The sequence below is a fragment of the Rhea pennata genome, chromosome 8 (genome assembly GCF_028389875.1).
Source record: "Rhea pennata isolate bPtePen1 chromosome 8, bPtePen1.pri, whole genome shotgun sequence".
Taxonomy (NCBI): domain Eukaryota; kingdom Metazoa; phylum Chordata; class Aves; order Rheiformes; family Rheidae; genus Rhea; species Rhea pennata.
The window spans coordinates 25,863,451-25,890,366 of NC_084670.1; the positions used below are offsets into that span (position 1 = coordinate 25,863,451).

Genomic DNA, 26,916 nt, shown 5'->3' on the forward strand with positions numbered 1-26,916 from the left:
GAACAGGCGTGCAAATGACTACATAAGTTGCTAGTAAGTAGTCTGGTAAACCATATTCCTTACATAGTGTTCAAGGTCAGCTAGCATCAGTGTATTTAGCATCACGTACACCAGCTCTGGTTTGGTCTGCTATGTCTCTAAAATCTTGATGCCTGCACTGAGTCATTTTCAGCATTCACCTTCAGGGGGCTCTACCCTCCAGCTTGTACTCCATCAGCACAGCTTTTGCTGCATACACCTTCACAATTATAAAAGAATTAAGCATACGGTGGAAATGTACTTACTCAGGCATTTTGGCTCTGGAAACCAGCCCCCTGCAGAACAGACAATTGGAACCCAGTTTTCTCCACTCGGGGTTGAGTAACCATTGCGACAGTAGTATTCAGCTTGCTGCCCAATTCCCATGGGAAAATAAGAGTTTTTGTAGTACTCCAGGGCTCTGCTTAACGCACCATTTTTTATAACTGGGTATTCACATGGTTTCTCTTGAAATAGAATGCAACAGCAACAATATCAACGCATGCACTGAAAAAAGGCACAACACACAAAACTCTGAATATTCATTCAGATTTGAATATTCATTTCAGATTTGAGTATTCATTCAGATTTGGTTTTGTTATCTGAGTGTTTCCTCAGACTGACAGAATTCAGGACTGTAAACCTTGGCAGGTCCCAAGCAGTGGAGGAATCATCTCTCTGTGGTTTTGGGGTCTCTGTCAATTTGTATATCCATGCGGGTTGCCTACGTTTCCACTGCAGCAAACTGAAATCCAATCAATATTCTCAATGGCTGATTCATGAGATCACATAAGCATTTATTTTACAATGAGACAGTTCTGTTTTTTAGAGTGCCTTGACTAAATGGACTATAATGACCTTGATGTAAGCCCAGACAACTACCTCAGATTTAGACACTGTATACTGTGGACTCTTAAAATTAAGGAGATGACTCCAGTCACAACCTTATTTTGTAACTTTTGGGTTCCTGCACTGAAAGCTCTTCCTAGCTCTTCTACTTCTTTAGAATTTAAAACTGTACTGTTATTTTTTTCTCAGTTGCTCAAAAGAATTGACCCTTTTCAGGGAAAACCCAGTGGCAGAAAGGGACAACTCCTAGTGGTTTTCACTCACAGTTTTCCCAAAGCATCCCACTTGGCTGTGACAGGTAGGTTACTCCTGAAGTACCCTGATCCAGAGCCCATATCCAGGGGGGAAAGGAGGTAGAAGAGGGATGAACCACTGAACAGACCACTATACTGAGTGAAGCCGTCTCAGGAAGGTACCTGAATTTCAGCACCCACACATACACAGAGGAAAGATTAATCTGCTAAAAATGCACTCTTCTTCAACAGCTCAAATAAGCTTATCAAAAGGTCTGTTTACAAGACTGATTTCTTCAGAGTTTCTCCCACCTCCTTCTGTTTTCTAAGTTTTTAAAAAAATTTTCAGTGAAGAAAGATCAAAGACCACCAGATTATGAAATTAATTACTAATTTCTGGCTTTATATTGTGCCCACACAGCAAAACTACTACTGCCATTCTGGAAAATTTAACCCAAACTCATAAACAATCAAGAATATCTTACTTTGGTATTTGACAGATTACAGTAAGTGGAATAAACCCACAATTATTTATTATATACTAAAACACAACTGAAAGTAAAAACTATAACGAAACACCCCTTCCAGCCTTCAAAGCCTTTATGCTTTGGTTTGGCTATTTTACCACTCACTGTGTCCTCTTACCTTGGCTGGCATGTTACTCCTTAGCTGGACAGATCTAACACCACAAGACTTCCTGACAGAGAGCTGACTATAGCAGTTTTTAACATGTGATCTCACAAATACACTCACAAATACCTGAATTTATAAACATGATGTAGATATAAAAGACCATGCCATTGATTTTATAGCTGATTTTTCCAAAACCATCAAATTAAGCTTTGTAAGACCAAGAAACACAATGAATAAAACATCTTCTATTTCCTCTGCTGCTGAAGTTTTTCTCTTAGTCTCTTTTTTTATGAAGATATTTCAACAACAACAACTCCGCATATTTTATCTTCACTCATGAAAGCTACTTACCAACACATTCTGGAGAAGGCACCCAGCCGTTCTTGGTGCATTCAGCTGTGTTTCGTCCAGTGACTGTTTTAAAATGATATCCAATATTGCAGTGTACAGTGATTACAGCACTTTCTTTGTATATATGTTCTTGAGGTCCAAAGTTCCCATTAGGAATTCTTGGAGGAGAGCATATAATTTCTAAACGTGAAGAGAAAAACAAGATGCTGATCTGAAGAATGTCTTTATAACTGATTCTATTGTATTAGTTCTTATCTTTACAGTATACAGACAGTAACTGCACAATATTGCCAAAAAGAGATTTCTTAGGCCAAAGAAAAGGTTACAACTCTCTCCCATTTGTGGAAATATACTTGTCTGTAAGAACAGACTCTCTCATTGGTGGAGAACAGAAGAGAGTGATAGCTTTTACTGAGCTATAAGGAGGTTAAAACTTAAATGCAAAAGGAGTGATTGGAGCAAGAACTACAGCAGATCAAAACAAACGTGACTAGTCTTTCCCAGTAGGTCAGGCCACAGCTGCGGCTCAAAATGCCTTATGCTGGGCTCACCCACATTTCTCTTGGGCTGGTTACAGACAGCATCCCAAAGGAGGCTAGGTTCATTGGCAGGTCCTAAATGGAGACACAACTATACTTAACTACAACTCATCATTCAAGGGCTGTATGACCGATATCAAGGTGATGCACTGGCACTGGAAATATTTCACCTGAAAAGCTGAGAAAGTAGAAGAATGCTGTTCTGAAAGCTCGTAACATCTTTATGCCTGGAGAAGCCAAGCAAGCACATTCCTTTAAAGACTGGAGTCTTTCTTTTGCTTTTATTATCTACTTCCAATTCAGAAAATCACATCAACACACTCAGGCCAGGAAAGGGATGACTACATGGTCACTATAGGTTGGTCCTCCCGTGGAGTGAAGGTGGATGACTAAGTGGTATGCATGTACTGCTGGATCATGCAAGTTCAAGCGAGAAGTCAAGCAGGACCCACAGCCACTTAATGGTGGGATAAAGCTATAGCAACAGAGCAGAAGAGAAACTATATTTTTATTTTTCTACTAGAGAAGAACATTCTTTGAGGGGACTAATATGTTTGAGCATGTCCCTGTTAACAGAACTCAGCAGAACAGTGGTTGAAAGAATTTTTAGTTTGGCACTTCTCAATAGCACTATGTTGCAAAACCACAGGCAATGCATATTAATTAGTACCAATACTAATCTTGAAACAGGAAGTTCAAGGACTGAGTGGGTGCTAAGATTGACTATTACTTATTACTAAAGCAGTCCTTCTGGATGAGGTTCTGGGATGGTAAGTGGTATGTCACATGCTGTAATGTTGCCCTGCTGCCAACATTTTTTTCAGTTTCAAATGTTCTTTGGCAATTACTTGGAGATGTTTCAAGGCATAAATGATTTCCCATAGATCTATATCAACCTATTTCAGCTAGAACACATGTTCATACTTCTTTTGTAAAATATGGAGTTCTAATTATAGCAGATAGGCCTCTAATTTAAGGCCTGCAACTGAATGAAAACAAAGTGAAATCCATGACCCAGCATGCTGGATAGGCAGAGTCAAACAGCACTAGCCACAGAAGTCATGGATTTGTCATCTTAACTGCACAGAAGGTGTTTGAGAGTTAGAAAGCACAAGAAAGTTCCAGCACTGTAAGATATCTTCAGACAACTCCTGATCAAAAGTTTGAATAGCATGAATGCTGTGGCTGTGCAATTACAACTCGGATGACGTTAAACAAGATGCTGTCCTTACCCTCGGCTAAGAAACCTCGAACAAGCTGTAATAGACAATGACAGAATTCATGCAGACCACATAACTTTGGTCTGCACAGTCTGCATGTTGTGTACTTTGGTATATAACACTTCATCTCCAGACTGGCTTTTTAGAGTTACTGAATTTCAAACCTACGCTGCACACAATTCCCGATATATTGGCCATGTACATAATCCTAGAGTTTTCAGCTTTATGCACACTCCAACACTATAATCCCATTGTAATTTTCATTTTAAACACTTATGGCTACTGCTGGACCACTTATCCTTCTGAAATTGGACTACTTCATGTTTGTTTATATTCCTTTGGAAACAATCACTTCAATCTCAGACTGTTCTTCCTACAACCCTCTTTTACTATCTCAGAAACACTCTTGAAGCAGCTTACTACTTTACATCAGAATTTAAAACTTAGGGATACTTTCATAATTTCCCAGTTATTTTTGTAAGGCTCCACAGTAAACTTACAATTTCTTACTGAAATTCTGTCAATGAAACAGATCATTTGTGAATTGTTCCTTTTTGGTTCACCAGAAGAAGTTGTCTGAAAATTTCCAGAAAGGAGATAATGATTAGCAAGTAGCTGCTCAGTCTGCCAACACCATGGAAAGGTTCATCAGGACACTGAGGCAAAATGCAAAAGTCTGTTCATACAGAGTAAGACACTGAGTGGCATTTCACTGAGCGGATAGTACTACGGTCTTCAGCTACTTCAGATCTATGAAGATGTATTATCTTGGTAATGAGTTAGAACTATTTACTTCCTCCCATTCTATTTATTCTGTTACAATTTACATTATCAAATTTTTCCAACTGGATATAGCACCACCATTGATTTTCACCAGTTATACTCAGGTAAACCCAGTGACTTGCGCTTTGCTTAAAGAAGTTTTCAAGCCTTGGTGTGAAGATCCTTGCACTTAGAAAACTCCTATCTTTAAGAAGCTGGTTTCAAATCTTAATTTCTTCATGTCACTATAAATTTCTGATTCCTTCTGCATTTTGAATTTGTATGGTTTTAATGCTTTTTTTCCTGCATGCTTTAACATTCTGTTTAGTATCTCCAAACAGGTATCTCCATTCCTTAGCTAAAACATTTTTATTCTTCTTTGTAGAAGGTAAAGAGGGTCAGCTTATTTGTACAAAATAAGCCTCCTTATTTGTCCAAAATAGGGATCCTTTTCTAAACCATTAATAGTTTTTCTATATTCTCCCACCAGTTCAGAATATTAAAAACAAACAAAATAATAACCCCCCCAACACACACACACACCACAACAGCTACTCATGCTGGATGATGCATTTTAGCATTAATCATCTCATTTATGTAGTACACAGCAGCAATTGTATCTTCCTACATCTAACTACTCACATGCTCAAGAAACTAAAGACTGAATTGCTTATTTTTGCTATGGTTCTACATGGAAAGTCCATATTCAGTTCTTTCTTCCCTCTAATGCTCAATCCTTCCAGATTAGTATTTTCATGGGATACTACTCTGATGTGTATGGAATTCCTTTTTTTTTTTTTTTTTTAATGAATAAACTCAACTTGGCTTTATTAATCTTTGAAAATATGACTTCTAAATACAACAGAACGTGAAAAAAACTTTAACAAAGGCTGACCGGTGCAATAGGGGGTCGGAGTCCATCCTGATGCGGAACACTGTGCGTCTGCTCTTTCACCATATCTGTAACCCTTATTACAGGAATACTGCAGTCTTTCAGACTCCTTGTAAGACGCCTTTGGAGAATGCACATATCCATTCAGAATTTCTGGCCTATCACAGGTAATTTCTGAAGTTGACAAAGACAAAATTCATGATTTTTGCATATTTTTATTCATTAAGAATAAATGTCTTTAAGAATATTTTTTTTCATCTGATATCATACAAATTTTATTATGTCAACCAAAACATTTGTATTTTGGAACTGTTTGGAACTCAGATGAGAACTCTAATGACCTGATGGTGGGTGCCAGGAAGAACGTATAAAACAACAGCAACAGTAGAAAATTCATAAAATAGACTTCAGGGCCTTTTTTTTTTTTTTTTTTTGAAATGGATCTCAGCATCAGAACATAAGGTAGAGGACATTCCAAATTAATCAAACAGGCTAGCTGAAATTGCGTATTTTCCATTTTTCAGATAATTTTAATTTCCTTGTAATTTCCAGCAACTAAAAGCTCTCTCAGAACCAGTTCAGGATTAGTAAAGTTATGGTATAAGCAATAAGAGAATTAGAGTAACTGGAAAATTCACACTAGAATGCCTGACTACCTTCTCAAGAAACTCACTATCCCCAGCTCCTGGCTAGACCAATAAAATTATTCAGATCTTGCAGTTTCCAAAAATCCCCATTTTTAAACCAGAATTACTTTGCTGAAACTACTCATGCTTTGGATTAAATATATTTAATTGGAAGAAATGGCATTCTTTAATGAAATTCTCTGTATTTATTCTATAAATTTTACAAGCACATGTGTTTAACCCCATTTCATGTTGTTCAAGTTCAAAAGAAGTTTCAAAACTGAAAACTGAAACTGTGAATAAACTATACGTGTATATACATTCCGACATCTGTAGTCTGCTCTTTAGAACATGTACTTCCTTATCAGATAGCAGATAGCATATAGGTAATCTAAGGAACCTGAACAACTGAAAATTAAACAGAGTAATTGTTGTAATACGCTTTCTGGGATAACTCACTCATACATACTGACAATCCAAGTCTCATCAAACTCCATTTGCAAAATGGGAAAAATAACCCCTTGTACCAGCACAAGCTGGGGGTCAAATGACTGGAAAGCTGCTTTGCAGAAAAGGACCTGAGGTGCCTCACGGACAAGAAGTTGAACACAAGCCAGCAATGAGCCCTTACAGCAAGGGCCAGCAGCATCCTGAGCTGCATTAGGCAGTGTTGCCCACAGGTAGAGGGAAGTGATCCTGCCCTCTGCTCAGCACTGGCGAGACCACATTTGGAGTGCTGTGTCCAGTGCTGGGCTGCCCAGTATAGGGGAGACACGGACATATCAGAGCTAGCCCAGCAAAGGGCCATGAAGATGATTAAGGGATTGAAAAATCTGACAGATGAGGCTGAGAGAGTCGGGATTGTTTAGTCTCCAGAAGAGAAGGCCTGGGGAAAGGGGAGTGGATCTTATCAACGTGTATAAATACGTGATTGGGGGAGGGGGGGGTGTGGAGCAAAGAAGACGGAAGCAGACTCTTCTCAGTGGTGCTGAGTGACAGGATGAGAGTATGAATTAACCTTTTAACTTGTCCAGACATACTAGTTTGAACAAAGAAAAATCCATTGAGATTTCTTATATTTTATGTACCTTAAGAATATGAATGAATTAAAATTGTACTTGTGTTTTTAAACTAGCTTCACAAAGATTCAAAACTGTTTGTAATTACTTTGGTTAAATCAGCATTGAAGCGACTGAATCTTACACAGACATACCTAAGCAAGTTTCAGTGAAATTGACTGCAGTCTGGCAAGGACACAGCCTTTAATGAAAATGAGGAACAAACAGATGGTCCGTTATGACCAACAGACTTTGAATTCTCTTGCTTACCCTACTACTTCTGCACATATGCAATGGACATGGTTTACAGACAAACTATGCTTAATTTCTGCAGAATAAAATGAAAGCTTTGTAGTGTCTCATACAGTAACCACTCCCTAGAAGTCTGTGAATATAAAGCTTTTTAATCACAGATAATGAACTCAGTAATAATTTTCTTTTTACCTTGGCACTGAGGTACATCACTACTCCATTTTCCATTTGAAGAGCAATGTACTTCTTTAGATCCAACAAGCTTATAATTTGCATCACATTCAAACTTTACAACCTGGCCAAAGGAAAATTCTTGGTCTAGCTCAAACACACCGGTCATTATTATTCGTCCATTTTCTGGTGCTTTTATTGGTAAACATTTTGCCGCTGTAAAACAAACAACCTCAGTCATTTTAATGTCTACACTGTTAAGTGAATTGACACACAAAAAAGTTAAAATGCAGAAAACAATCACTGTAATTACCTTGAATTCTGAAAATAATATTAAGCTTTATTATGTATTCAGATAGCATTTTCGATGCTCATAATATAAAACCATAGGAGGAATGCTAGTATGAAATAGGAGGATGCTAGTATGCTGGATCTCATTATCCTGCTTTCTGCCCTTACAGGTTAAAGAGAGAATTCCACAGAACCAGATGACCTCCTGAGGTCCCTCCCAAACTGAATTATCCTGTGATCTCATGAACTGTACGGATGGTAGGTAAACCTTTACTGACATACAAGGTCATAAAACCTTGGAAAAACAGGCTTATTTGCCTTAGAGTTATGCTAAACTGAATTTGCTATAGACTACAGGTCTGGGAAAGTGCTGAGCTGTATGGATTGACAATTCACTTATTAGCTAAAAAACCTAGTCAGAGACATTAGAAAAATTGCATTACTAAAGTAAATGAACACAATGTATGTCAGATATGGATTTAGATCTCTTGTATCTCGTAACTGTGTAACCACAGAAAAAGGAAGAATTAATATATGTCAGATATTTGTTATTAAGTGGGAAGCAACTGAGATCACAGGTAATTTTTAAATGTTCACATCAATATCACTGAGAGCATCTGAAAGTGCCTGGTGTTTTCTCTACCAGAGCTCCCGCTTTTCCTTGACAATGTTCTCAAGTCTTACGTGCCATCTGCCTTTTCTACGAACTCTTATCAACTAGACTCCTCACAATTGCAATATTATACAGGATATGTATATCATATCCTGTATTTTTAATCTAAAGAAAACTCCTCAGTTGTGAAGGATAAATCTTATGAGAATTGCAATGTCTTGGTGACATGTGACAAAAATGTTGGGAATCATTGTTCTATATTGTGCAGAGAGATATCCGCATGCCTAAAACTGAAGACATTCAAAATCCAGTAAGCTGAATGGGGAATATCTGAGAACAGCCACTAGGAAACACTAAAGCATAGACACCTAACTCCAGACAAGAGGAAGACACCTACTTTCATTAGAGCTTCTTACGTTAGAGAATCTTTCCCTAGGTGCCCAAACACAGGGAGAAATTTCAAACCTACACACACATGTTAAAATAGACAAGTGCTTTAAATGACCTCTGGAAAGAAAGGAAGCCTCTTTTTATAATAATGCAAGTTTGAAAGTGGTAAAAAAGGTTTCCAAGTTCAGGGCAGTATCCTAACTACCCAGTCTGGGGACTTAGTCTCTTTCACTCTCACTCTTTCTTACTGAAGTTGTTCCACTGTATGCTAGTAGAGAGAGGAACCTTTAGTGAAATCTTAATGGTTAGGTCACAAAGGTGAAGCGGAAACAAGTGCTATAAACACACATACATTCATATACACATTCAACACCTCATCTCATATCTTTTTTACCATGTTACTTGATTGAAGCAGAAACTGAGCTTGTTATTTACATCACAAGCAGTCATGGTGGCTTGTAGTGTTACTCATCGTCAGTAGTGAGATTCACAGACTAGTTCTAGACAGTATTAGACAGATAAAAAGTCAGTTTGATAAAGAATTAAATGTCAAATTCCATTTACCTTCACAGTGAGGGACGTCATTGCTCCATCCATCTGCCTGACACTCACGGTAGTTATTTAGGCTGAGCATCTGGTACCTTACCACATAAGAAGTAAACAGTTCTAAAATACAGCCTCGTTATGTGATATAAATAGCAGTGCTGCTGTTATTGAAGCAAAGGAAGTAGGTTTCATATGTTCTAGCATTGGCTAACCCAAAACACAGCAAAAAACCAATACTTTTTCTACCTGTGTTTACCCTATTTTGTTTTTGGTATTTGTATATGGCAAAAATAAGAAAAAAACCCAGAAAGTAGGAAGTAATCAAAAAGGTGCCTTCCTTTTTAGAGGTACAAAGCTTTGTTTCATCAGTCCACTTAACAAATAACCTAGGGGTAATTTACACAAACGTTGGCAAATGAAGTAAAAGTCATGTTGCTTGTGCTCCAGTATGACTGAAAGCTATGGGACAGCATTGAAATACAATTTAATTCAAGACAGATGTATCTCAGGTTTTGATGAGTTAGTATTATCTTAGGTTTGAGGGCATTACAGCAACACTGACATGGCTTCCATTGACCTGGAATGTAGTCAGAGTAAGTACAGCTAGTCCGAAATGATAGTGAAGAAATATTTAAACTGATTGTACCTATGGGATTAGGAAGAATATTGGTTTTGGAACTTGAATTCATACTAGACTAGATTCATTAATATATTTGCAACACAAAGGCTGCAAAAATATGGTTAGACCACAGTATCATGCTTATGGTTGATTTGCATTTCAAGAGGAAAGAAACCAGTCATAGGCTTACTTACCTAAACACAATATTATGTATTTGACTTGCTGCAGATTTTATTGAACAGGATTACGACCTAATTGAGTCCTCCAACATAACCACACCATGACTGTCTATTAGGAGCAGATTCTAGCACGCAAAGCTGCATTTTTACCTAAACTGGCTGGCTGGTCAAATCATGAGGCAGCTTTACAGACAGATCACTGGTTTTGCGTTCTATCTATACAGACACGATTCCAAGTCAGCCACAGCCTGATCCACTCAGGTACTCTGGAGGAGAGTATCATATGCACAAAGTTCAGTTATTCCAATAGCACCAGACATGAGAAAGAGCTCTGTTTAATATTCTTCCTAATTTAATTCTTCCTATTCTTCTAATTTAAAATTAAACAATAACCAAATATTTTTAAAATATTAGTAATTTGTATCTGTTTTACAGACAATGAATCTATTACTGACACTTCTTAACACCTCAAGTTAACACCCACATACTGAATATTTAAATAAATATTACCCATCATCACATCTGTATTCAACTCGGGCACCAAATACAAACTCCTTTCCACTGGTAAGTTCAAATGAACCAAACTGAATATCTCCAGGATGTCCACAGGGCTTATCTGTCCAAAAAAAAAAAAAATTTACTTACTGCATATATAAGGATGTGAAAGGTAGCATTTTTCTAGTAATTCGGAGACAGTATTCTCAGCATAAGCTTGATTAACTCCTTTTTTGTTAAATCACTATCTTCAGCAAGAATATACTTGGATTAAGGATTTTTTTTTCTTTTGTTATTTAAATAACAAATTAGGAGCTTTTATTCCTTTAAAAAATGATCTTAAGTTGTATAAAAAAAATATAATGGCAGGATGTAACTTAAGCTTTTCATATAACTTTCAACATAAACTAGGTACAAGTGTTTCCGCTTTAGAAGTCATCCATGACTGGAAATGACATACCCCTAGTTTGATGGGGACTGGGCTGAACAAAAAGGGAAGATCAAAGGCTGCAGGAATCCTGTGTTCCTCAGTCCTGTTTGCTCAAAGTTCCTCATGTGATTGCTCTTCTTATCCGGCCCTAACTATTTGCACTGAATTCTCAAAAGAATGCACAGATGAGCACATCAACTCTCTGATTCATCTACTACAACCATTTTTATAAGGATTGTAAAATAAATGAATGTAAAAAATATAAAAAATAAGTATTAGACCTCCTCAGAATAAATCCTTCCTAACCCCAGTCAGACCAAATATTTGTACATCCTGGATGACAGCATCCACAGCTTTTTTTTTTTTTTTTTTTTTTAGGAAGAGATGAGTGAGTAGGCTTTAAACATGTAAACATGTTTCAGTGTGACTGAGAAAACAGACAACCCCATGTGCACTAATCAATTCTGCTGTCAGGCCTATCCTGAAAAGGAGATGAAGCCACTTAGCCCATGGCAGATCATTTCTTTTCTCTTTTCATCTAAGTCTTGCAAATGTCAGTACCTGCTTGCTGCACGGCAGTATTTACTAAAACTTGTTACTAAAAAGCAGCACCAAATTTTGTATAATTGGAAGGATCTGTGTACACTGATTGGTTATATAAATACATGTAAAAACAAATATATTCTTAAAGTTAAATAAATAACTTTAAGTTAAATAAACAATAAATTTAATAAGTTAGTAAGTAAGTTAATGTAAGTTATTGAAGGTTAAATAATATGAATAGGTTAAATAAGTTTATATATAGCATTTATGTTAAAGAGGATTATGTAGAAAATAGTAACAACTGATTTTTACTCATGATTTATTTTAATTGCTGTTTGACTGAAACATGGACCTTGTTTTATACTGCTGAACCAAACATTACTGTATTATTAGTAAAAATTTTGTACATCAGATATGTAAGAAAAAAAAATCAAAGCTAGTGTGTCTAAACTTGCTTTGTGTTTAAAACTGATTTACTACCAAAAGGAGGTATCTGCTAACTAACAATAATATAGTTCAATTTCTTCACTAGTGAAATCTGTATGAGCATGAGAAATACTTCTAAATTGTTAACATAGTATACTAGAAAAAGTAACAGCAGCTCTCATCCTTATTACAGATTTTCCCTCATGGATCATAAAATAACGAGGGAAAAAATGCTGTCCTACCTCTTTTTAACTCCAATGAATTTTTCTACTTCCAAGAAATTAGATCTTGCATAGAACTAATTGAACTAACTAAAGAAAACACAACATTGTCTCTTGTTTTGCATTCAAAAGCTGATAGTGCTTTATTCTGCTTAGACTGTAAATTTCATCCATGCAATGGTCCTTTTTTTACCATCTTGGAAGCAAACCTCTAATAACTTAATAATTTAAATTTACGTAGGCATTAACATAATTTGCAATATTAAGAAAAATTCTGAAAAACAGTTCTGTTATTTCCTGGCCATTTACAGCCAGAATTTTTAAAATTATGCTAAAAAAGAATGCTTTTTCAAACCTGCAATCTGTAGGAGATAAACAGTGACTACTTATTAATTTTTACTTAATTTAAAGGCAAAAAAAAAAAAAAAAGTCTCTTATCTTTTTAATACACTTCTGTGTAGTGGTCTCTTAGCTTACTGGGAGTTAATTTATGTCCCAACTATCGTACAGTTGTATCAGCTAGCCTAATTCAGAAATACAATTGCACACGTATAGATACAATGGTGCTAGAACCAGAACTGTCTTGGGTATCCTTAAAAAAGATTTCTATTCTCAGAGCAAATACACAAAGTAGATTAATAAAGCTGGCCTAGTGTATGACTTTCCCATGTAAAAGGGAAAAAAATAAGTCTTCGGTCTGGAGAAAGGGGTTTTTTAGAAATGTTTCCTTATGCTTACAAGCCTTTTAGGACGACATTTTAAAGGATGCCAAAATAAATAATTTACAGATACAGATCTTTACAGTTGTGAAGACACAATTGTGATTTCACATGTACGTCATTGGCAAGAGATGTGATAATCTAGGTTAAACATTTGCATACGTTTTGCATAAATACTTACTTCTGCATTCTGTCCATGGGAAGGCTTGTTCCCACACTCCATCAGCACACTGAAACACAATACGTCCAAGTTTTATATATCCAGGCCGACACTTGTATGTTGCTTGAGTACCATGTGGATAGGGAGGTCTGTCCCATGTTTCAGTAGGTACTTCTTTAACTCTTCTAGGAGGAGGGTCTTCACAGGCTAGAAATTAAATAAGTAAAATGTTGGTGACTGAAGCATATACTGTATACTCCAAAATACTTTTAGCAACAGAAAAGTAACACGAAATCCTGAGGACAGTTGTGATCAAATGAGTGCATCTTTCCCACTTAATCATAAAGACGACAACTACTAAGTTTGCACCCTCTCTAGGAATGGAAATATACACTTAGAAGGTCATAAAAATGGTCGTGCACATGACAAAAAAAAGCACATGGGGCAGAGTCATCATCCATGAAACAGAAAGTAACAGCATCAGATTAGTGCCCAGTTCTAACTCCAGACATCTCTTACCCTTCCGTCTGCAGAAGCTCCTCCATTTTGGTCTTTCCATCACCACACAGGAGAACTCTATGCACTCCAGAAATTTCTTTTCAAGCTATCTTCTTTTGCAGCCACAAAAGTATCTGACTGACATTGAGTTTATGTTGCACTTGATCAAGTTCTGTCAAATCTCCCATAGCCTTTATATCCCCTAAACTTTTTCTCCAGGCCAAGGTTACCTGGTTTTCCTAAACTTATTTCCTCCTGTCTAGGAGATAACTTATCATAAGATAATTGTCACAAGCTACAATTTACTCTTGGTATTCACATTGACATTCACTATCTTCAAAGCATGTTGCCTCAGTTTGATGAAGAGATCGTCTGGTATTACTCTTTAGATCAATGTTACAGAGTTCTTTTCTCCAAAAGCTCCTTCTTGGAGCTTCTTCAGTGTCCATCAAATGTATAGCCAGGGCCACATGAGTTACACAGAATGAATGTGAATTCCCTGAAAATTGGAAAAGTCAGACTAACAGGAAAAGAAACAAAAGTCAGGAAGCTCTTAATGAAAGACTAAGTGACCTTTCATACGATTTTTGTTTGTTTATAAACTTTGACCTAATTTCAGTGACTAATTATCTGCATCTATGACTGAAATTTACTTATTTAAAAGGTCAAAAATTTACCTACGATAACAGACTCTGGGCATTCTACTTATTTAGCTTGTTCTACATCTGAACTTGAAAGGTGAGAATTCATCAAGAATAAATAACCTGTGAGAAACAAGGACCTGTGAGACCTGTAGGAAATGAAGCCTTGGAAAAGAAATGAAACTTCTGCATACAAAAGAAACAAGAGGGAAAATATTCACCAGGTAGGGCAATTTCTTGCTGAGTGAGATACTTTACTCTGTAGAGAGCTTGTACAAAAATCCTCTCATCAGTTAAAGTCATCGACATTTGAAAAAGCATCAGTATTCTCACAGCTACTTTCCTAAAGACTGTCCAGGCGGTGCCTGAAGGTGCAACTACAGAAAAAAATATTTAAGATCTTTCCTTATGTGAGAAATGTGGGGTTATAGATTGCTGAGCTTAAATGAGGAACTCACAACCAGTTAATGAGTTTTCTAATACACAGTGCCTGAGCTGCATAAAGCTCAATCCTTCCACATCAAAATGTGGAAAGTGAATCTTTAGCTTTGTACAAAGACATACTCTTGAACACTCACTATTTTTATTTCACTCAGTGGAATGCCTCCTAAATCAAAGGCATAATTTTAGAAAATTTGTTTAAAAATTGAGAAAAATATTTATTTTTCCCAAAATCTGTTTAACTGTAAGCGTTCTGTAGCTACAGCATTTTGAAAATATAAGGAAAGAAAGGTTTCTAGGATGATCTGGTATCTTTCTTTAGGCTGGCTATGGCATTCAGAAAAAGCAGGCAAGCTTTTGAGGACCCTGATGAGCTGATAAAGGAAGGATGTACCCATAGGTTCATCTTTTTTCCAACTACTTCAACTATTCTAAAAAGAGCTACTACATTTCTCCTACTGATTACATTTGAGTAAAAATTATTCTCTCTCCACTAGAGGGTACTACCATACTATAAAAAAGGTAGCAGTGACTTCCGCTTTTATTAGCAAGATTCATTAAACACATTCACATAAATACCATTTTCGCAAAATGCAGGAGTGAGCAAAATGAATGCAAATATGTTAAAAATGGAATTACAACAACATACCACCATGTTCTAATCCCATCTGTAAAAAAAAAAAAAAAAAAGAGAGAGAGAGAGAGAGAGAGAGACACTACATATTATGCTTTAGTGTCTGTAATTAAAAAATCTGAACTATTATTGCTTTCAGCTGCATTTGTTACCAAATAATTTTTCTGCTTCATAACTCATTATTTGATCTTTTTAACCTATATTTCATTTCTTCTCTACAACAAATTGTATGTAAGAATTCGGTCTATGAATTGATCTCTGTAACACAGAGTAATACTCTGCACACAGTAATATGTTGCTTAAAAAAAAAATCCATGCAACTAAAAAGTCGTTTGTGGAGAGTTTACTGTGACACCGTGTGCCATGGTCCATGAAACTTTAATTTCTCAGTCTTTGAATTTAAAGATCCTGTGATTTCTTCAAACAGTTAAAGAGATTTCATATGACAGCAACCCAATCAAGCCTAAACTGAGGATAACACAGGCTAATGTTGGATGCTCGGTTTGAATTAGCTAATATTTAAAGTACCAAACACCAGCAAATTTAGTGACAGAAGACGCTTTGCTAAGATCGAGCTTTCTGCTTTATGTTGTGTTCTGTTTTATATGCTCTGGATCCTATCTTCTGCAATGACTCAAACCTGCAGCAGCACACATTTTGCGTCACAGCCGGAAAGCTGAACACAGGTCACTGAGAAGAGAGAGAGAGTTCCTCTGCTCCACTCCTCCTTTACTTCTGAGCTGCACTGTTTTTCTTGTCTGTAGTACAGAATGGGGCCCCATAACTTATCCTTGTTTACATAAGAAAAAAAAAAGAGAAAAAAAAAAATGGTCTCCTAATAGTCTCTTCACCATTACTAAGACATATTTTCTTCTGGGTTTTAACTCTGCATTTGTTCTTCACCACTGCTCACTTTTGTAAGACTATGTGATGTCCCTACAGCAAGCATTACTGTCAAGTGTCACAGTATGTATATGCGTATTTCTGACTACATCTAATTGTTTCCTTTTTAATGCAGTTTCTCAGTAGTTTGAGAAACAAATCTTTTCACAGAGTGGGTTTTAAAGCTATACTTATTGCATCATGTATGATCTCCATACTCACCAAAATTTGGAGTTTGATATTTTTATACTAGAAAGCATGGTCTAAATGCATACCTTCACATTCCTTAGTGGAAAATGAGGATAGCTAGAATTAATCAGTTAATACTTAATATATGATTTGACCTCAGTAAGAAATACCTCAAGCTTCTTTTTCAGCCTCATTATACCAATAGCAAATTCAAAGCTAAGCACAAACTACAAATTCAGGAAGAAGAATTTTTCAGCCTTTGTGCAACAACCTAGCTCTCAAACAAGACTTTTCCTATGAAGCTTGCACTAAGAACCCTGTGTGACTGATGGCAATAGTTGTCCCAGCTGAATCAAATATTGCTACATTCACATTCCTTTGCAATTTCTCTGCTCTAAATACAGTACTGTGAATAGAGAGCAAATTTCAGCAAACTTGCTTTTCAAATAAATTCTAATATTTTTTTAGACTTTACAAAAAAAAAAAAAGGAGACTTTAGTAATGGTGCTTTGAAACAATATGTAAATATATATAAAAAATGTAATACATTTCATTAACTTTGATTTTTCAAAAATTTTTTTTCTTATCAGCTAATTTTAAAAGAATAAATATCTTAAAGTGTCTAATTCTACAGGATTCTGAAGTAAAATCTAACACATTTTTAAATTATTGATTAATAAGGTCTTCATGATCTTCGTATAAGAATAAAAAACAACCTCAAAGACACACAACATCCGTTCTCCAGCAGTCTATGTAAAAATCCCCGACAAAAAGCAAACCAAATGAATTATTAAACATATAGGTTAAATAACATAAACACAGTTTTATAAAAAGTAAGTCTGTGTGTCAAGGAAAAAAAAAATCTTAAACACTGAAGCAGAAAATATCGAAGTGGCCAGAACACTTGCTACTTCTTTCACCATGGACAAAAGTGCATCTGTATACACTTGTCTCATTTAATGGATCAAAATAGAACAAAATAAAGATGTCATTCAACAGATACCTTGTAAACACTCAGTTAATCTAGTAATCATTTCTCTTTCACAGATTATCTCATAGATTATTCCAGACAAGAAATACACAGGTATTGAGTACTTTTATTTTAGTCTACCAACTATAGATATTTATAGGTTTTAAATGTTAAAATAATTAAACAAACATAATAGCAAATGAGTCATCGAGCTCTAGTTTATTGGGTTAGCAATCACTAAAAAGTTATGCAACAGTCTTTATCCAAATAAATATGTTAAATACTTACGGCAGCATACTAAAAGTTCTACATACTGCCACAGCAAGTCTCAATTATTGTTGACAGATCTTCACTAAAATAAAATACAATCTGAACATTTCATTAAAAAAATGTAATAACATTTTCCCAGTATAAGAAAGTGGATTTTTTCACATTAAAAACTTACCTCTTTCTGCAGTACAATACACCCAAAACAACAGCAGAACAGTATAACCCAGGAGTGACATTCTAGTGACTCAGAAACACAGTAGACACATTTATAAAAGCAGCTAACTGTTTTTGATTACTTTCAGTTACATGCACTTCTATTTTACTCAGTAACTGCTCCTAGGACAGACCTTGCAAAGCATTTATACTTTGATTTCAGCAGTCACTTCCTCTAATCCTCTTGCAACACACAACTGTTTCTTTTTTTTTTTTTTTTTTTTGAATAGACACATTATGCAAACTTTGCTAAATGAATAAATAAATGCCTGGTGATTTCAGCTGATATCATCCCCTCCTGTGTTCAACTAGTTTTTACATCATACTTTTTTTTTTTCATATTAATGCCTTCCAAGCTCAGATAAGCTTATTTCTTTTCCTATTCAAAAGGATTTGCTCAAATCAGTTACTTTGTGATTCCCTGTGTTTTCATATGCTCCGCTGAAAAAATTAACAGAATATTGTTTTTATATAAAAATGAACTTCTCTGCTTGAATATCATTCAAGATATATGCTGAAAATTACAAAGTGATTTACTAATCTTTTGTTTTGGCATAAGATATCCAACTACCCAAAAAAAGGAAATGTGCTAAATCAAATAAATCTAGGCTATGCTGAACCATTTGTTTTGGTTTCACCTTAGAAACCATTGGATGGAGAAGATGGGACTGAATACAATTGTAATGTGGATAATGAACTGTCTTAAAAAAAAAAGATTGCACTAGAAGAGGAACTATATGCCAACATGGTGGTGGGTAACAGTGAAACTCCCCATAGTTTGATGTTAGCAGCAACTGTATTAATGTTTTCATTAAAGGTCAAGGCTTTCGTAGAAGTGAGCCACAGTGGAAGTGTGGATTACACAAAGAAAATTCTTTGATACATTGGCCTGGGGAGAAATGTAAGAGTGCGAAGTGCTCTCAGGAGACAAGACACAAAACAGCTGCAGACCAGATGCCCCATAGCTATAATTGCAGACCAACATGGAGCACACATAGATCAATCATAGAATCACAGAATCAGTAAGGTTGGAAGGGACCTCTGGAGATCATCTAGTCCAACTCACCTGCTCAAGCAGGGTCACCTAGAGCATGTTAGACAGGGTTGCAGCAACAAGGACCCTCCCCCCTTACTGAAGCCTGGTCTTGAACCAGGGACCTTTAGATCTTCAGTCTAATGCTCTCCCAGCTGAGCTACTCTGGCCCCTAAATCTTGTGTATGTTCCCAAAAGACTACATAAACATATCCTTACAACCATTGGCATAGCCTATTGAAATAAAAGTTTGTCCAGGAGATCCAAAAATCAAATCCCAATCCCAAAGCACTTAACTTTATTCTTCTCAAAACAGCTGAAGTTAAATTATTTCTTGAATGTCTTTCCTGTACCTGGACTATGTTGTCAATTACCAGTTCAGAGTAATTCAGGTCTTAGTGAAAATTGACATTCAGCTTTTACACCTGTGAGAAATCTGCCAGACCACATCATGTCTCAGCTTTCCCATCCTCACTTTTCTCTTCCCAGATGACTCATATGTGCAGACTGAACTCCTGCCTTGCTCCATGACCTTGTGATGATTGGTCTGCATCAATTTTGAGTTTCCTGGCAGTAAAGAGTATCTAAGCAACAGAGATCTTTTTGCACCTGCCTAAGCTGAATTATTGGAAAAATGCTCATGGGAGAGAACTGACAAAGTCTGTGATCTCTTTCATGCCACAGTAGAGAACCGTGTGCTGGTATACAGTGGTGCTCTAAGCTCATCAGGACAATCTTGCTTGTTTGTGCTTTTATGAAGCAGTCTCATGCACGTGTGTGCATGCACATGCTTCTGTGCCACTAGGCTGCTGAGTGCAAAATCGAGTTTCCTTGTAGTAGAGAGCGACTGAGGATGGTTTGGCCTCTCCTGTCACAGCATAAGTACAAACTGCTTTTCAAATGTAGCAGCGACAGTATTGGTTTCCATTCCTCAACTACCATGCCAAGCTCTGGGAGCTGGAGAAATGCCTGGAGTGGTGGCAGGCACTCTGCTGCCAATCAAAAGAAAGCGGCTCGAATCAACTAGCAGGAGAAATCCACACTGCAAGTACATCCTCATTCTATCACTTTTTCTAATTTTAAGTGTTGTATTTTCTGACATCATGAGGCTTAACCAGTTCTGGCTTGAACTGACTTTGGGTTACTAAACCACTTATCAAAGCATTACTGGCTTGAACCGTAGTCAAAGAAAGGTAGTTTCAGCTACAGCTGAATCCAAACTGGAACCAAAAATTTACCAAAAATTTCCTGATTGTTTTTTTCATGAACATAATGAATGTTAAAACTATTTAAGCTATAAAATATGTTAGAACTATTTAAGTCAGAAGGTATCATCACACAAGAGCAGATAATTATAAGTGTCCTAAGAATAAATTTAAGCTGGAAATTAGAAGAATAACCTGAGAAGTGATGCTCAGAAGTAATCTTTTTATGCACATAATGTAGATTAAAAAAAAAAAAAAAAAAACACAACACCTTCAGTTGCAAAACATGGACTGAATTCAGCCCTTTCCAGTCCTGTGTTCTTGACCTTAAGTCAGTGACAAAGCTTACATTAACAAAATGGAAATAAAATCAGGAACTTAATCTTTCTTCCTCTACTCACATCCTCCGATTTTCTTTTAAATATATCTGGATGACATAGGCATCTTCAGCCTCTAAGGAAATGGAATGTATCAGAAAACAGACTAACCAAGAGGCATTACTGGAAAAAAAAGCAAGCCTCTGGACATCTAAGGCAAGCAGAGGTAAAATCATCTAGAGTACTCTTACCTGCTATCCATAAAGAGGCAGAAACACCTAAGCAGTCATGCAGCCAAAGGCAGATGGATTTTACCTATCAAAGCAGAAAGATTTTACCTATTTCGTTGCTTGGAGAATTGGTGCAACTGCACTCAAATATCGCTGTTACTTACCTTACCCAGGTAAGAACTAAGACGTAAAATTAATAACCTATAGAGGACTGTATGCAGTCCTCTAATCTATTACACGAAATAAATGTGCAAAAACTAAATATTGTGAATGTGAGGTTCTAAAATAATGATCTCAAAATATTGCGGGCCCTGTAAATGATACAAAGCAGGCAATACGTCTTTTGCTTCCCATCAATCTCAAGAAGCACAAGCATTAGACAAAAGTAGAACAGAATGCTATAACCCACACTCAAAGGTTGTTTTGCCCTCTTGCCACTCAATATGCAACACTCACCTAAAGAAAAGGCCAAGCCAAAGCTGATATGCAGACCCTTAGTGAGCATGCATCCTGGCTTGAGCATTGTCCGTTACCAGCAATGTTAGTATACAATGGTGATTAAATACACCCATATATAAAACATGTATGTATATACATATTTTAAGATATGCACTTTACAATGTCAAAAGTCCAGTCAAGCAACTCAAATATAAGAGGGCATCCCCTAGATAATCATTCCACGCTGATGTCATTTTAGTCATACACCCCACATCACTAAATAACAGTGTGGTATCATGGTAAAGCTATTTCTGCCACAGAGCTGAGAAGCCAAAGTTTAATGCATCTTCCCACTCATAAAATAGGTCCCTCCCTGAAGAGGGGTAAAATGTCTAAACTTCAGAAGATTTTAAGCTGGAGATCCTAGTTTACACAGCTTCCTACAGCAGGGCTGCAAGTGGACATCTTAGTTTGATGTAGTAGTAGGTTCCTCAAAAACATCTCTCTCTCTCTCTCTCTCTTTTTTTTTTTTTTTTTTTTTTTTGATATTGTCTCATTTAGCCTCTCAGCTTCACTCAGTCTACTGGATACTGAAACTCTCGGCAGAGCATGCCTACTTTCCTCATATAAGGAATTTATATGTACACTTCTGATTTGAAGCTCTGCTTTTGTGAGTTGATGGGCTGAAAGCCAGGTAAAATAACACCCTGGAGTTCCCTGAAGTTCCCTTGTGAGCCTGAGATTTCTTCTCTGTATCAGTTCCAGATGAGTTCAGCAAGAATAGCACTCTCTCTCTTTTTGATCTCTTTTTAGTCAATAATAATTACAATAAATCAAGTAGGGAAATAAGAATCCCAGTGTGATTATATAGACATATGCACAATAGTACCTCATCAAGGTTAGGGTGTTTGAGTCCAAGATACAAATATTCAAAAAAAAAAAAAAAAAAAAAAAAAAAAAAAAAAAACCACTTATAATCTTTACCTTTAAGTAGATTATAGAACAAAGTTATCATAGAAAGCAATGACAAAGTACAGAATATGAGAAATGAATAGCCATAGTCCTCTTCTCCTTTGAATTTTTCACCTATTATTTTCCTGTTCAAAAAACCCAGATTTCTTAAAAATACTATTCTCTTACTGAAGAATATAACTTCTGTCACAGAAAAGAGTTTCAGCTTTGAATATTGTTTCAGATATCTGAAACAATATTTATCAGAAAAAAAAATTCACTTCAAATTACACCCAGACATATTTAATATACAATATCATTATGCATTTTTCTACTGAAGACTATACCTTTGCAAACTATTTTGGAAGTGAAATTGCTGATAAAGTTAATGAAATACTATTTAAATACAATTTACTACTCTAAACCCCAAACTACTTTGTGAACTGTGAATACTCAGAGTTCTCTAAACATTACATTCAGCTGGTAAAGGTGTAAGACTGCCTCATGCATGCTTTCAGATATTATCAGGACTCTAGTCCCCATTTCTAAATCCAAAAACACATGTAGACACTCAAGTGAGACTTGATCACCTTGCTGAAATGTGAAAGCCGGGTCCCAAAAGTTCTCTAACTTTTGTTTTAAAGGATTACCTTTCCCAGTATTCTTTCTTGCCAGAACCACAACCTAATACTTTTATTTAAAAGAATAAAAGCTAGGGTTAGGATGACAGGCTTATCAGTTGTGGAGGACACCTCTTACAGTCCCAGAGTTACCGCATACAAAAACCATATAAAAACTGGAAGAAACACAGGCAAATACTGTGTCTCATAGTCCTATCTCAGCATTACAACAAAGACGACAATCAATGCTTCTAGATATTGAAATTTACCAGTTTATCAAGGGTGGGATTCTTCTTTAACTCTTTGTGGTCCAGGTTGGTTTTCATATTCATAAATAACTTTAGTTATCAATGCCAATAGGAAAGAACATTCCAGGAAGCGTCACTAATTACGTACAATAACATTAAACATCCCCACAATCTTTTGAGAATAAAACTGAAAACTAAGCAGATAATATGATTTAATTCATCAGCGTATATAATTCAGATTTAGAAAGAAGGGTAGAACAGTTTAGAGAACTGTATTATTAACTTATCCTACATAAACTGGAACTATCCAAAAAAATCAAAAGTCATTAGCATTGTGCCAACCTATGTTTTGTCTGTATTTCAACAAAATTGAGTAACTAACTCAAAATCTAAATTTTTCGTCCTTCTTTCTGTACATGAACATGACCCAAGATTTACATAAAATCACCAGCAGTAATGCAGTTCTTAATCACTGCTCCATCTCTCCTACTATAACTTCAGAATCAGAGTTAACTTCCATGGAATACTTGAAAAACTTCACCCACATTGAACTAGGGAGGAAAAAAAGTTATATCCATTAAAGTGTATTTTTGGCCACCACGTCAGGGCTGCAAATGCTTCCGCCTGCTCTGCCTCCAGGATCAGAATTGTCTGCTGAGAGCATCTACATTTGTTCTTTGAAATAACTGAGCAGGGCTCACAGCTTTTCTTTAATATACAAGCATGGTAAAAGAAATGCCTAGCTTGAACATAATGACCTTGTGTAGTAGCTCATACATAATAGCATTTGTCTCCAAGTGGATGATTCAATGTCTCCTCAGCTTGAAGACATTCAAAGCTGTATTTCCCAGGTGTCTTGAAAATCTCTAATCACAGTATTGAATTTAGCTACCTAAAACGCCAGTTCTCTTCAATTTTATATACTTAAAGCTTCTTAGAGTTGCCATGCCTCATACTGTCAGACATGCAAAAACACAGTTAATTTTATAAATGCAAAGAGTTTATTTCATTTAAGAGAATAAAATTAATTTTCTGTATAAAATGCATCACTATGGTCTCAGTTATGAGTTTGTTCTGCCCAATTGATTACCAGGTTGACAGTTTACCACTTAGATAATGCCATTTTGAAATTCACCTCTGTGGTGGAAAAAAAATCCTAGAGCATTCTGCAGCTATTCCTCTCCTCCAGTACAAAAATAAAAGTTAAAATGATCAACTAAAATGGAAAAATTAGTAAGACTATAAGATACAGTACACAGAGCACTAATTTCTCATCCAACCTATGATTCATAGACTTCAGAACAGGACAACACTTAGTATAACTTCTATTTAACTTTTACAACAAATCATTGTAACATACAGGCTTATCTCTTCCTCCCCTGAAATGACTGGATAAGCACAGAGACCAAGGACATTTGGGCAAGATAAAAAGACATCAGCGCAGAGGGAGGAAACAATATTTTAAGGAAGAGACAGCCTGTTTAAGTGGAGAAGCAGCTGAGGAAAAAAGAAATCGGTTGCACAGAATATTCTAAAGAAGAAAGAAAGATTTTTTTTTTTTTTAAACTGGATATTTAGAGAACTCTGACGTCAGAACGCAGCACGATAGAACTGGCAAGGACCTGATGGCAGGAAGATTCATTATTTTATTTATCAGCCAAAGCAAAGAGTGAATGACCTTTGAACTCTTACTACACATGTGCATCTGCTTTACTCCATCTAATAAGCCCTTCTGAAAAGCAGACCATAAACTCAGAATGCAAAACGTCCTGAAAAAGAGTAAGCATCATTCATCAGTGATACTGGTGACTTACAGGAGTTGGGATACAAGATCCCATTCTCCAAAGCAACAACAGCACATCATATGTAATGCAGAGCAGCAGTAACCTGATTCCCAAGCTGGTCAGCTTGGTTACCTGTAGAAACCATCCTGCACCAGGATAAGGCTCTGAGTTGGGTTTTCAGCAGGGTATGTTATTATGTAATATGCCCTAGGCTGCCATAACTTAAGCTGATTTGTGCCAGATCAGTTTTTAAGCTACCTTAACTACTACTCAGAGACACAACGGAATGGAAAATAAAAGGCCCACTCTCCCATACGGAGTATGCATGTATGCACCTAATGAAATATGTGGTATTTAAACAACATTTAAGAAATAACTTCTCATTTATCACTTAGCTCCCGAATCAGCAAAGAATAAAAAACCTCATCCACACTCAAAAATCACGCCAGTATAATTATATTGAGCATCAATGTCATTCTAGTAATGAAATACTAAAACTGAAGAGATTAAGAGATCTAGTATGTGAGGGTAAAATGACAAGCTAGAAAAAAAAATGTAGCCATGAGTATTTATATTTACCAGAACCAGGGCTTTAGATACTAACTATAATACATATGACAGTCTAGATTATAAAGAAACTTTAAGAGTACATATAAAAAGCTCCTCAAGATTTTAATTTCATGATAGTGTATTCAACTAAATGATTATCATATTGGTAATAGCTATTTAATCGACAGAAAAAAAATCCTTCCTAGAGTGTCACTCAAGTTCCAGTAATTGTCAGATTCAATATTTTGGCTTTAGTTTTCACTGTGCAATTCAGGGGTTTTAAACAGGTACAACATGATGTGAGGCTATATTTATTACTATTTGGAAACTATGATCATCCACAGACTTTGTTTTGTTTAGCAGTATAACTGCTAAAAAAACCTTATTGTCTGATCTTTCTCAGAGATGTTACTACAGGAAAAAATGTTTTGTTTGGAAGAATTGCAATTAAAATGACTTGTATTTTTGGTCTTTGATAAAACTGCAGCTAAAAATTACAGGTTTTAATTCAAAAAAGGAAAAAATAATAGTTAAAGGTGGACTGGCAACTCAGGGAGGAGCTATAGGCTAAAAATCTTCTCATGCTTAGAACAGCTCGAATACAAACCAAGTTAGTAGCTTCCATGCAAAAGGAAAAACATTGCAGTATCTGTTTTCATGCCCTCAGTTGATGGTCAGATCTGCATTTAACTCAAAATAACTGAAACACATCTTTGCTTATATACATATATATACAAAATATACAAATATTTTTACAAGTAAATTTTATATTTTCTAAAGTATTGTCTATATAAGATTTCATATATGCAACATGTAGCCCTATCATAAAACTATAAATGGAAGTTTACACTAAAAAACGCAGTAAACAACTGCAAAGGAGAGTGTAAGAGAACGTTGATACATAACAGTAAAATGCACTTTGCTGATATTTGTGCAGCAAACTAGAGCTGTAGTTTAATGAATACTTCAACATAGCATAAATAACTACTGCTGTCCAAAGAAGTAGGTTTTCCCTACCTTTTAACTACTCATTACTGCCTCCATGCTGCTCAGCTATGGCTGCACCAACTCCATTGCCAGCAACCCTGAACCTAGGTTCAGAAAACTGATAGAAATTAAAACTAACACAGGAAAAAATAAAAAGTTACTTTTCAACTGCATGAGCTCTGCAGAGTGAGTAGCCAGGATTTGCAGGGGGGAAAGGGAGGGCAGAGGGGAAAGGGTACAATGACCTCTGTTAAACAAGGCCTGCTCAAAAGGCTTATTAAGCTACAGTCTAAGTAATAAAAGGAAACCATTTTAAAATGCTTTGAAGTGCATCCAGCACTACTCAGGAACCTCAGCCCTTCCTGTGGTACAGTAACTAATTAATACCTCTTTGCAGAGACTACACAGGAAGTATTAAGAGTTATTTTACAAGAGTCAGAGGTCTCTTTTTAGTCTTCATGGGGTAGAAATTCAGATTTTGGGGTGAGGTAAATCTCCTCTGCCAGCAGTTAGCAATATTAGCACCACAAGCAGCTATCAAAATAATTCCACTGAGTTTTTTTTTTTTTAAAAAAAACAG

General features: G+C 36.1%; 1 protein-coding gene across 3 annotated transcripts in view; it reads right to left on the reverse strand.

The window, feature by feature from the left end:
* Positions 1 to 18,048, reverse strand: part of CFH (complement factor H) — a 37,550-nt gene extending 19,502 nt beyond the window's left edge. For all 3 annotated transcript variants that reach the window (XM_062581299.1, XM_062581298.1, XM_062581297.1), the window contains exons 1-8: positions 17,937 to 18,048; positions 13,258 to 13,443; positions 10,753 to 10,858; positions 9,463 to 9,539; positions 7,626 to 7,820; positions 5,501 to 5,671; positions 2,085 to 2,264; positions 285 to 485 (exon numbers count right to left, since the gene is read on the reverse strand). In XM_062581299.1, the coding sequence (XP_062437283.1) occupies positions 285 to 485; positions 2,085 to 2,264; positions 5,501 to 5,671; positions 7,626 to 7,820; positions 9,463 to 9,539; positions 10,753 to 10,858; positions 13,258 to 13,443; positions 17,937 to 17,997 (1,177 nt within the window). In that variant the 5' untranslated portion in view covers positions 17,998 to 18,048. The remainder of the gene's footprint in view (positions 1 to 284; positions 486 to 2,084; positions 2,265 to 5,500; positions 5,672 to 7,625; positions 7,821 to 9,462; positions 9,540 to 10,752; positions 10,859 to 13,257; positions 13,444 to 17,936) is intronic.
* Between the last annotated feature and the right edge of the window lie 8,868 nt (positions 18,049 to 26,916).